The sequence below is a fragment of the Larimichthys crocea genome, chromosome XII (genome assembly GCF_000972845.2).
Source record: "Larimichthys crocea isolate SSNF chromosome XII, L_crocea_2.0, whole genome shotgun sequence".
Classification (NCBI taxonomy): Eukaryota; Metazoa; Chordata; class Actinopteri; family Sciaenidae; genus Larimichthys; species Larimichthys crocea.
This window is the reverse complement of record NC_040022.1, coordinates 14,487,298-14,500,587: the sequence shown is the minus strand read 5'-3', so window position 1 is coordinate 14,500,587 and position 13,290 is coordinate 14,487,298. Positions and strand designations below refer to the sequence as shown.

Below are 13,290 nucleotides of genomic sequence, written 5' to 3'. Positions count from 1 at the left end.
AACATGCTGAAACACAGACACATATGTGTATATCTGTATACAACAGTACATGTGTCATTTTACCTGGTTGAAGCGCTCCAACCTCTCCTTGACCTCAGCCAGTGTGGGGTTCGGGCTGCGAACTTTCACCTCTGGGTTTTGCCTCTGGGCATGGAGTCCATTTCCTACAACTCTGCCAGAATAGCTGTGAGAAAAAGAAAGGGGGAGTAAGATATTTAGAGAAAGACTAGAGAATATTGGTGTCAAATAGATGCAGATACCCAGTTACTTAGTAGAAACACGAGTTTCTGCTTTATTCTCATTGTTAATATGCACTACTGTATGTATTTGTTATTGTGGGACTCTTAATTGTTGATCTTTCATTACTGTGTGTAACAATGTGTAATTATACTATATCAAATACCACAATGGAATTAAGTCTTGGACTTGGAGATGTAATTTTCCTTCTACTGTCAAATAAACTAAACCTTAAACCAAACAGAAACATCATCATCATGTAGTCCATCAATGTCTACAGACTTTATTTAGAAGTCTACCAAGTGTACCACAGCACTTCTTCAACATAATCTAAAAACCATTAGGGCCTCATTTGTCAAAGACAAAACATGAAGCATGGTGCACAAAAAAAAAAAAAACATTAAAAAAATATATTGTGCAAAAAAAGAAAAAATCTAAAATCACCAAATCAAAGCCAAAGTCAAAAGTGGTTAAAAATCACTTAATGCTGCTTTTATGATCTCGAGTGACTGGAAATACTAAATCAATGAAAATATGACTGAGCACAGCCATGTAAAAATGAAACCGAGAGACACAGTGAGCTAGACTGTTTAATCCCTGGCATGCTTCGTGGGCTTGCAGCTCAGCTCGGCGGGGATTATAGCTGTTGATTTTGTCAGGGCTGTTGTTGAGCTGATGTCAGGGAGCCTAACATTTCGAACAACTGCCTGGTGCAGTGGGAAGGGAGTTTAAATTGTGTATGAGAGACGCAAAAGTTGTTTTGGCCGATACAAACAAGTATCACGACACATCGAATCACACAGTTAGGGCTGAGGAATGAATTGATTTAACATTTCATATTTGTAACATTTCAAATCTTTAAACCTTGAATATGATAACATTGCTGTTTGTTGTTTTGAATGGGCAATTGATGATAAAGTCTGGGCAGTTGTACCACTGTATTTAAAGCAAGCTTACGCTTAAAGGTTGTGTTTGATTAACAGTCGAGCTAGGAAAAACAGTGTAGCATTAACACACACACAGCTATTTTGTTTATTTTTAGAAATTCACTCTATTGGTGTTTAACCGTCTGTACAGTCCACTAAACACCTATGAAGGAAACTCATTAGTATCACTGATTGTATCATCTTGGTTAGCACTTAAAACCTTAAAGCTCTTAATCATATATGTTGGCAGATACACAGACTTTTAAAGCCTTATATACATAAGGTTTGTGAGCCTTTATACCATTATCTAAATTAATTTGATATGCTGATGCTAATCTTCCACGCATGAGGAATGGCATGTACTGGCATCAAATCGATTGATGCTTCCACTGGTGGTACAAGGCTGATAAAGTCATTATGGATTGTGTAAGCAAATGTGTTTATATGGATGCCTTTATGGGAATGTGGCTGCGCAATTGCACGTGTTCATGTGAATATGAGCGGAGGCAATCATAAAAGTGCTGAACTTGAGAATCTCAGGCCTGTGATCTAAGCAATGTCCCGATAAGGTCTGTGCTCCTGCAGCTTGCTGAAACAGCGCTTTGCGGATCAGCCCATAAAAATGCAAAAAAAAAAAAAATTCTCGCTTAACCCTCCGCCACTACACATTACTTTACATCCTCTTCTTGTTTATTTCCTCTTCCTCCTTCAGTTGCTTGTTTCACTTTAGTGTATTTGCAAAGCAGATCTTCCCCCAACCCCACTCCACCGCACACACAAACCACTGTCTGCTTTGACAACAACTGAAGTTCTTAATTGCCAGCGCCTCTGAATCTTGTCTTGTCAAGATGAAAACAATCGATCGCTCTTGGACTTTCAACCCCCCCTACTTTGACATAAATGATAAATTGAGGAATCTAACAACTCCCTAATCAGTGGTTGAAAGTGTGGGCCTGTGTGTTAGGGAGCATATGTGTGTGTCTCCAGTCTTGGCTTGGGATAACAGTGTTGGCGCGGAAATGAGCTCATCAGATGGGATGCTAATGAAAGGGAAGTGTCAGGGTGAGTTTGGCAGTATGCTAGGTCTGGAACGTTTCATTGCGGGGTATGTTTGATATTATTTAGGGGAAGTGACAACTGACACAGCAGGACATCCCCGAGCCTTTTACCTGATAGACAAGACTAGTTAATGCAGCACATTTTTGGACGGACCTAGTGCAGACATCAGATGTTATGATAAGACTTCTTCCAATAGCAATAATGTGCTGTTTCAAAAACGTTCTCAATACAGCCTTATGTCCCAGTGAATTAAGAAGAAAGAAAGATGAAAAATAAAAGACTGCAGCACCGAAATGACAACTCTCTCTAGTGTGGCTAATAAATGAATAACAGCTCTCAGCAATCAACAGTCCACGTTCTCCTCTGGTGGTCTCAAACATTCGACCTAAACAAAAATTCAAAATGACTACCTACACATGTATGGGTTCAGAGTCATGGCCCTTTGACTATTTTTTATGGAACTGACTCATTCCCCCCTGTGAATGCCCAATTGATGCACTTTCCTAAAGGCAGCTTTGTCTGTTCTCATCTTCCCTTCTGCCTGGAGCACATACGAGAAGTGACCTCCAACTCCCTGATGCTGACCGCAAGCCGAACTGTCTTGATCTTTTGGAGGCCTGCAGGAATGCGTGTGGGTTGCAAGGCAGAAAACAAAAATTAAATATTCATCTATCAAGGTGCACAGGGAGATAACAGAAAAAAAATGTTCAGTGTACTCATATGTCTTAATATTTCAGTGCATATGCTGTAAACAAGGCTAGACTGTAGCATGAATAATAACATTTCAAGGATATGTAAACATTTGATGAAGGGTATAGTGAAAGTTTGCCATAACCAGAGTGAGGGGGTGTCTAGTAGATTGGCCCAAGGTAAAGTAGATTCTGGTTTTCTTTGATCTGTACTCAGTTCTTGACTGATCACTGAAGTCTGAATAGAAGATTCAGTGACCCCACAACACCCACTAGTGATTCAGTTAGCTTAAATATTTATGTACCCTTATGTATGTGCGCATTTCTCTTTAAATACAGGTAAAGAGTCGTCATTTTATCATACATGCCCTTTTGTGGTAAAATTAATCATATATTTAGTTAATTATTTTTGGTCGACTTTTATTTCTGCAAGCTTTCAGCCACAGAAAAAAAATCAAGAGGGAAGATTTTCAGCTAGAATATGTGTGTTTGTATTTTTTTATACAACACAAACATAATTAAAAAAGGGTCAAGATTTCAACAACTTATTATTTCCTGGCTTTAAATTGTGTTTCATAAAATGCTTAAAAAAAAAAAAAAAAAAAAAATTGAGTCCACAAAACTCCATGAAAGTGCAGTTTCTTATTGGAGTCAGTTGTGCGGGGATTATGCTTTACAAGACCAACCAAGTTTAAGCCAAGTTGTAACCACATTTGCCATTTAGCAACTTAATTACATCATTAGGGAAAAGGAGAAAAAACTATATTTTAAATATTATGTTGTAATTCATTCACTTGCATGCTGCACAGCTCTTCTTTCAACAGCGCTGGGGTCTGTCCCTCTCCTCTTACGTTGTGTTTCACAGGCAGCAGGTTTGATGTCTGCTGTGGGCAGGTTTGTGGGCAGACACTTTCACTCTTTCTCTCTGTAATCCTATAGCTAGTAAATATGTAAATAGTTCATTTGATCTTGTAAATATTTAAATCAATCGTTTGATTTTGGTAAAGTGATCTCTCGTTCATTGCTACCGACAAAACCACAAAGCTTCATATTATTCAATTCATATGTTACAAAGACACTTTGTAATTTTGAAATTCGTCTGTAACTGGGAACAATGTTCTTTTACCAATGTCTGAGACGTTGTTATCCTCTAATATGGTTTAAACAATAATTACATTTACTTCCAAGAAGTTGGTAATACTAAGAACTAGTTATAAAAGATAAATGATTGAATGTTAACATTATGATATTTGGTTTTCAATTTTTATTTTGTTTTATTTGTTAAAATACAAATTGTCTCAATGATAACTATTTGATGTAGATTTGAAACAGTGCACACAAAAAGAGTTGAAAAATTGACTGTTACTGAAGTTTCATAGAAATTCTCTTGCAAAATGTGGCTGGAAAATGTTGCTTTTATTTTTTTTCGTAAGTAACCGTTTTTCCAGCGGTATGGTTTCATTCTTGGAGCAGACTGAGTGAAGATTTTCACTTGCAATCCTGTGTATATTGGCATTTCACATACTGTAATAATCCCTTATGATGCAGCTGTCTAGAATTGCTGGCTGGTCTATGACAGGTCCATGACAGTTCCATGACAGGCCCTCGCTTATCTGAATAAAATGAATACATATATCGTGCTGGCAGCCGGCTGGCAGCAGCAATTCTGCCTGGCTGGTACTGTAGATTCTTTTAAATGCATGAAAATGCATTACACCATACTAACAATAAAAGGTTATGATGACAATTATAGTTTCATTAACATGCACTGTACAAATGTTTAACAAATACAATGCTAACTTATGATACTGAATGGACTGTAATTTTGAGTCCTTACTTGAGTTTGTTGACGTGCGTATTTGTAGTTATGATGTATTATAAGCCTCATCAGTCAACATTATACTTTATAACTCAATCAAGAGTATCCATGAGACACCAGAACACACTCTATGATTTAGCCAAGTTACATTTATGAAATCTTATTACTGTTTCTAGAGCATCAGAAACCATTATGTGTTCATCAGTGTTCATGAAGCATCATGAGTGCATTATAATTAACTATGAACTGCCACATAATGATCATAATGATTCCCAGCATCAGGATTCAAACTACTGGTATGGTGTTTTTCTCCCTATACTCACATCACTCAACTACCCATCATCCCTAACAAAATTGTTGTTGTTTTTTAGTGCTAAAGGAATATACTATTTGATGGCACTATCAGACTTGTCTCTGTGAAGAATGCAAGAACTGAGAACAAAGGAAATAAAATAATTGGTGACAGTCTGCTCCAAAAAATCAGCGATGCAGCTGTGGATTGTCTTAAGATTCGAGGTGTTTATCTGTTTTGTAAAAGGCTGGTTCATTAATTGTGAACATTTTCAAATTATAGTTTTCATTACTACGTGACATTTGCAATGTTTTTCTGATATGGTCTATGTGCGCAAGGTAGCCCTTGAAGTAAATGAGTCTGACACCCCTGGGTAAATGCTAGTGTGTAGCACACTGCTGAATCATTCACACTAACTAAAACATGCTGCGTCAACACAACAGCTAAAGTAATGAAAATATACACATAACCGCAGATGCACATATCTTAAACTTCAACTGACATTTGAACCTTACGCAGTCCTCTGACCACAATTATTGTATTTAATGGTGCAGTGGTTACAGTGGAGAACTGCAAGGTCAATTCCCAGTTGTTCCCAAAGTCAAATGTTTGTGATTTGACAATTTTAAGGCAATTCTAGACAATTCAGCATGGCTTTTTTATTTTTGCCTCTCAAAGTTTAACATACTGTACCATAATTACTGTACTGGAGACTTATAAGATGACCCATAGATGCTATAAAATAAACACACGGTGGGTAAGCCTGTTAGATTGTAATTTGTCTACAGTAATTGCTTAATTGCATTCATACCGCAAGCTGTCTGTTGAGATCTTTGCCAGGATCCCAACGGTTAATGAGATCAGCTACTAGTATCTGCCAGGAAGGGAAACGATTGCACATGATCTCTGAGATGATTAGGCAGTTTTGTTGGTATTTTTGACAAGCCTCAAGGATTGACATTTTGTGCCAAATGAATACGCTGTTCATCTGTTTCAATAATTACAAATCAATAATCATCAATAATCATAGTAGCTTAAAGGCAGGACATTTCGTGAAATCTTCAGGTTTATTAGATCAGTGCTCTGATGCAGTGTGTCAATGGGATCAGCATTGAATAATATAGAAACACAATGTGCTATAGCTCTTAAAATCTCACTTGCAGACATTAATATTATTTTCCATTGGCAGTCTAATAAGACTAAACAGGTCCTAATAGATCATTGAAGACCCTGCATGATACGGTGGCATTATGAGGAATCAAGGTAGACCATACACAGTAAACTCTGCTGGTCCAAACCAAACCCTAGAGTTGTGTTAGTAAAATGTGTTAATACATTGCAGAACTCACATCACGAATAACAAGAATTCAAACGAAAAATTGTCTTCCAAGAAAAGTCAACTTGACACAGAGTGTCTGGCAAGATGGAAGGTGTCGAAAAACTAGTATGTGTATGTGTGTGTGTGTGTGTGTGTGTGTGTGTGTGTGTGTTAGTGTGGGTGGGTGGGTGTGTGTGTCTGTCAGCAAGGTGTCATTACAATCAAAAAGCATGACATTTAAGTAATGAGAAAAGGTAATCAGTGCCTTTAAACTGAACTACAAACCGACTGCGACTGACAAAAATTATAAACCATGATGGATTTTCTGTCATCATGCTTCCTTCAAATGTGCACCTGTACTAACTATTCACATGAATACTTTTCCACAATTTAAACTTTAAAAAATACAGGCCAATACAGACTAATTCATAATTGTTTGATTAATTGGACTAAAGCTTCTTCTGTGTATCCAAACATGAAAATTCATTTCGATTAATGATTCCTCCGAAACAAACTTCAGGCTGAATGAGAGTAAACTGAGGAGGTGAAAAGCGTTAATAAGTAATGATTAAGAGAGCATGAGGGTGTTTTTATGTGAGTGAGTGTGTGTGTTTTTGTGGCTGTGGGTGGTACTATTTCAGCTGAGGAAGGCATTGGATTAGTGCTGGTGGTACTGCTGTCAGGGTAACCAGCAAATTGTTGGTTCATCGTGATTAATAAAGCCTCTCCCCACCCTCCCGTCTGTTCTGGGTATACATGATTGAACATGTGTTGAGTCCTGTGATTAATACACACTGGGTCGTGCCAGCTGTAGTTTTTAAAGATGTCATCTTTGAGGTTTGGTACTCTTTGTGACATCTGGGTGTTTTTTGTTTTCTTTTCTCCTTCTATGAAATGAAACAGGATATCTCAAGTAGTGTCATTACGCTTTGTGTGGCAATTACCACACACTATCCATTTATCCTGCAATGTGTAGACAACAACTAAAGGAGTTCAAATGCTCTGCAACTCTGTATGGTCTGTAAAATTTTGTAAAATTTTAACATTGCTGCTACATAAATACACCAAAACAAAGAGGTATGACATATAAAACAAGGACTTTACAAAGAATAGACTGAGTCTAATCTATTGAAACATGCTAACATCTTTTTTTTTCAAGACAGTGTTTATATCACATACTGTACTACCCTCACTAGTAGATTCCTGTATTTTGTATATTTCAAACTCGCCTTAGTGCTCACAATCACACTAAGCCGGTAACATTGTCAAATACATCATGGCAACAACAACTTTCTCTTCCTTGGAACAGGACGACCTGAAGTCACGAGTGAGGCCAGTGGAGAGAGCATGGGAGGGGTTGAGTAGATGTTTTGTAGCCAGCTAACTTTACGAGCAGTGCTTGGACATGTTGAAATACTCTGAGCAGCAGGTTTTGTTCTGAAAGGCCAGACTGTTCTCACACACACTGTGAGCTTAGCAGCCATTCACTGTACTAACACTAAGCACATGAACAGACAACTGGTCAAATGCCACTTTGCAAACATTTAATCAACATGACATATGTGCACATGCTGTCCCTTGGACGGTAAACATGAACATGTGCTAACGCATACAAATGTTTCGCAAGCCTGTGCCCCGTATGCAATGTGAACATACACACCCTTGTGGTAAGTCTGTCTGAGTTTATCATAGGTTCCCAGTGATAAACACAGTGAAAATAAATATTTCAAGCTGTCAAGTTATATACAAAATTAAGTGCTGGTAAAATGTTTGGCTGCTCTTCGAGAACATGTCCAAACTGCTAGCAATATGTACTGTAACTTGATGTGCTTCAAAGACAACATTATTAAAGAGGAAATACTCAGATCATAAAATGTGCAAGGAAAAATAGCAAGCAAATCAGGAGAGGTCATCGGCAGGGCAGGCATGCTCAGACAGTGCGCTTTTCTTTCTATGCTCTATTTCCAATCCCCACTACCTATTATTTTGTGTTCTTGAACAATCTCTCAAAGTCTACCAAGAGGCCATGTCTTTAGTTCGAGTCATCTTTTCTCTTCCACTTGATTTCTCTTCCCACTACCACAAGCTCCATTAAATCTGCTTTCTTTCTCTTTGTTCTCATTGCTGTCCTTTGTAACCCAGCTGCTTACCACATGAACATGCTGAACGCCACCAGTAGCTCCAGTCACTTGGAAGCTTCAGCAGTCGGCCTACCTGGGGTATGCAGTCTTGGCTACATTTTCATTTTATTTTCCAGCTCTGTGTTTTTCCCCTCTTTATCTGTGTCCTCCTATCTTTTGACCTCACCTCTTCCTTATTCCAGCTGGCAGCTGGGGGATTTGGAAATGAAATAGTCCTACGGCAAGACTTGTCTCAGTGAGACACCGACCTAATGGTTGTTCAGAAACACCGTGACACCTTGGATGATGAGGTTCACTTTGAGAAAAGTTATTCTAAGTTCAACTACTACAAAAAAAGGAAAGGCTGGTTAAATGTACTGTAACTGTTCTGTTTCATTAACTATTTGATTTCTGGTTTCCACTGCTGAAAGTCTAACTTTTGACTCTAGTTCTGATATCTCTCCAAATTTTGCAAGGCTTCCAGTTAATCTCTTAGAGAGCTGAGTCAAGGGTGCCATGTGATTTTGTGGACCTGGCCAGTAGCCCTGTGGGCTCTCTGTCATGCTTCTGGCAAAGCTTCTATATTGAGTGATGAGTCAGACATGTAGGCAGAGTCAGGGTGGGTCAGAAATATAAAGAGCAGCACAGGCACAGCAGTCATGTTGGCAACTCTGTACAAGATCAAAAACAGAGTCAGCTGCTGAACCCAGCAATCTCTACTCTCTTGTTTTGAAGTTAGTTTGAAGCTGTTTTGATGATTGGTGATTTCATACTGACTAGCTTCTGCTCCTTGTTTTGGGAAATGTCTGCATGACTTATGAAAGTGTGGAACTATTTAAACTTTTTTGCCTACATAATCATTCATAAAACTGTGCACTTATGGAGATGGTAAAGATTGACTTGAACTTATAGTATATTGCCTACAGCAATGGTTCCCAACCTTTTTGACATGTGACTTCTTGCAACATTTTGTCACATGTTGAATACATCTCCTAGTTGTATTCAACTCAACCAAACCATGACTTTTAAAGAAATTTACAAGAAAAAAAATCTAGTTGTTGTTTTACTTTCCTATCCCGTTAATCATCTTACAACCTCTTTGGGAGTCCTGCCCCCCCCCAGGCTGAAAACCACTGACCTTGAGTAATTGCAGTAAGTGCAGAAGACATGTCCTTTCGCTATTAATGATGAAGGGGTCTACATTCAAACATAAACAATCCACAGGCTGTTTCTAACTCCAGTTACAGCTACTGCGGGGTCATGTCATTTCAGCCAAGATCAAACATTTTTGTCCAGGACGTTTACGTTAATGAATCTTTACAGTTTTTGTCTTGGTACTTCACCTGAGGCACGACACCTGTGCTGAGCTGGCCATATATCTGTCTTTGTGGTGCTTTGGACCGGTGAAATATGGCTGTTTATGGCTGTGTGGTTGGATTGGAATTACACACCACTATGTTGGTCTCAACTGCATTGCCACTTCTTAAGAAGTCCCAGGGTGATTTTACCAAGACCAGGCTGCTTTATTGAGTGGTTGTTTTGTAACAGCTAGATGGTTGAAGGTCCAATGGCTCAGATTACTCATGGCTATTAAGCACTGAAAGCAGCGTCCTCTACAGTGCAATAAAAGGTGTTACTGCACTTATGAATGGCTCCCTTCATACGGTATGTTTGTTTTCTATATCCTTTTTTAATGCTATCAAATACATGAACATGGCCTTTATTAGGTCAGGTCAAATATCCAATCAATATTTCTCCCCCATCCTGTTTTCAATTGGCCCATCACTGCCAACACTTATCTCTTTCACTGAGTGCTCCTGTGGGGAATCTAGCTTTCATACACAATTATTAAACTCAGATTTCCTTTTATTTGTTTCATGCACATTGCTCTCTTTTCACAGTGACCAGAGCTCTATGTGGTGGAGCAAAGCAGTCGGTCTGGATGTTTGCTTGTCTCTATGTTTGTTTATGTATTCAGCGCAGTAGCATGATAGCTGTTGACTGGATGTGTGTTATCAGATTGTTGAGTGGATGGAGATAAAAGCCGACCCCAGGTCACCCTCTGAGCCAGTAGACCATGGTCTTGTGGAGATGCGGCCCATTGCTAATGGCAGGTTGGAACTCCTTTAGAATTGGGATTTCCAAAATGCTCAGCACCAAATTAATATTAACAAAACAAAGTTTAAAAAACAACAACTGGTGTTTTCTAGAGGGAAATTAACATGTTTTAGTTAATTTGTTTTTGCACTGCTGGCCACATTTGCACTCACACTTCCTCAATACATCAAGCCTAAAAGTTTAAATTAAGGTTTTCCTTAAGTTAAGAGTCCCTATTCGTGGCAGCCCGGTTGTAGGCTACCACAACAAGAACTTTGCGTACCCTTCGGGGTTTAGCCCATCCTGACTTAGTATGCTACCCAGGTCACTGTGACCTGGGCCAACCCGTAAGAGAGTCAGAGAGTTGGAACAGACACAGAGCAAGAGGGAGGGGCGGTTAAAAAGAGAAAAACATGGATGGGAAAATGATCTATGACTAGTCACAGTGATTCACTCAGCATGCGCATACACTTATAGATAATCACATATTGTGATTACTTTGTACCCAGGAGGTGTTTGATACTCATCATTACGGCTATTCTACCCGTCTCTTTCTATTTCCTTCCGCAGGCTATGTGATGTCTACAATATCTAGTTTGGCTCATCATTACCCCATTATAAGCCTACCCACAGCCAAGCATGCTTCATTTCAATGCTACTCCGGGCTAATGAACAGGTATCGATTTATCTAACAATCACAGCAACTGCAAAGAGCTGAATTAATTTGGTGTAAGTGACTCGCGCTTGCCAACAAACTGCTCTCTGTCACGTTCTCCTTCTCTCTCTCGCACACACAAATTATCTCTCTCTCTCTTCATTTCGCTCATCCCTGTGGCTGTGTAAGAAAGTCCTAACATAAGCAAATCAAAGCAAAGTTGCAGCACAGTATATACTCTTTGTATGAATCCACCAGATCTGTCATGTGCTCTCTGTACTTTGTCCTACCTCCAAACACTGACATAATGACAAATATTACAAAGGCCATATGGGGGCAGTAAAATATGCTTCCACACTGCACCCTTGTGGCCAAAATTATGTACTGAAAGTATTCACTGTTTGATGCTAATACACTTTCAACAGCATCAGCTCATTTTAAGCTTGTATTTTCAGTGAAAGATTTGGCAAAGCTTACAGGCATATCTCTCTGATATTAGTCTCAAACAAAGCTTGACTGTTAAAACCTTTCAAAGTAAGAAAGCTAAGCTTGCTAAGCCTCCCGGATCATCAAATCGGTTCACTTAAAGCCATATGTGTAGATTATGCGATGATAATGTGTTTCTAATTCTTATAAAAGTGACAATCTGCAGAAAAGACAAATGGTCTGGTGAAATGATGAATGACGAGTGAAATGTCAGCTGGTATTGAAAAACTGCTGTTCACACAATATATATATATACATATGCCGTGTGTCAAGAAGTTGTCTTATCTGTTCTTTGAAAGTGTCTTTTGACAGGCATTATTTATTATAGATGAACAATTTACAAGTTTTATTTTTTAACTAACTAAATACACTTTTCTCACAGGAAACAAGGAAGAGCCACTACCCACACTTCCCACCCACAGCTACAAATCAATGTTACTACTTGGTTACATGAAGGTTAAACAAATTACACAATGCAAATGAGCTTCCACTTTTCTGTCTCAATATGACTATAGCATTTAAAGCTTTAATAGTCTCCGGTTGCAGTTACAGAGATTACAACTGTAATTGGCCCGTGGTTTGCTTTTGAGGACATTCCCAGGCCTGACTGTCCCGACTCTGTCTGTCACTGGGTGTAACTGTTCCCCACCTCTCTGTGTCGCCTGTGCCGTCGTACCAGCAGACGTACTGAAGGCTGAGTCAACAGACCGCACAGACATCTGGGAAAAGACCGTGCAGCTTAATTCGATAGGAGCAACAAGAGCAAGTCATGCTGGTTTTTGCCCACACACGCAAATCACATGCAGACAAGCATCATTTCCTGACAAAGACAACAATTTCTCATGTGTGCCCTCACACACTCACACGGTCACACACACCTCCTTCCTTTCTGTATTGCTCACAAACATGCACAAATAGTCTCTTCTTTGTATGATTTTTCAGATTTAACTGTCTTTTAGATAAGGAAATTAAAAGTCACAGATAAAAAGAGGATGTGTAATTTGCTGCTACTCTTTGCAATAATCGTGACTGACAGTGAACCCATTGCTAGAGCTGAATTTAATTAGAGCACACAGCTGCACTGTGATATTAATTTAAAACTAGTAATGGTTAACCCCAGGGGTCTTCAACACTTTTCAGGCCAAGGACTCTGTAGCTGATAGAGAGATGCAGGAGCAGGGACCCCCAACGATATATACTGTATAAAATAGTGCTGCATATAAGACTGAGCTTACAGTAAAGTGTAGGGCAACCTATAGTCCTAGCCTGTGATGTAGTGCTGCCTGGACAAGTGGGTACACTTCCATTATGCTCCTTTTTAAAGCAGCCCATCCAGTAAAGAAAAAACGCCATGTTATACACACTGACATGTAAGACTACTTTTGCATATTTAGCCCCATATTTCACCCCAAAAATGGACCAGTAGTATTTGCACATTGTCACTTTACTTCTGCTACTTGACCCTGGGAGCAAGGATCATTATGAAATCAACATTAGCTGCAGAAAAGGTGCACATTTTGCCATAAATACTGGCTCTCAGACAGGTGAGACAACTGCATAATTTAGCATTTTTACTACTTATTCTATCCACT

At 39.0% G+C, this 13,290-nt stretch overlaps 1 protein-coding gene across 3 annotated transcripts in view; it reads right to left on the bottom strand.

Moving 5' to 3' along the window:
* The window catches only part of gpc5c (glypican 5c), a 101,565-nt gene that overhangs the window by 33,401 nt on the left and 54,874 nt on the right, over nt 1–13,290 (bottom strand). For all 3 annotated transcript variants that reach the window (XM_027285683.1, XM_019262305.2, XM_010731175.3), the window contains one exon: nt 64–184. In XM_027285683.1, the coding sequence (XP_027141484.1) occupies nt 64–184 (121 nt within the window). The remainder of the gene's footprint in view (nt 1–63; nt 185–13,290) is intronic.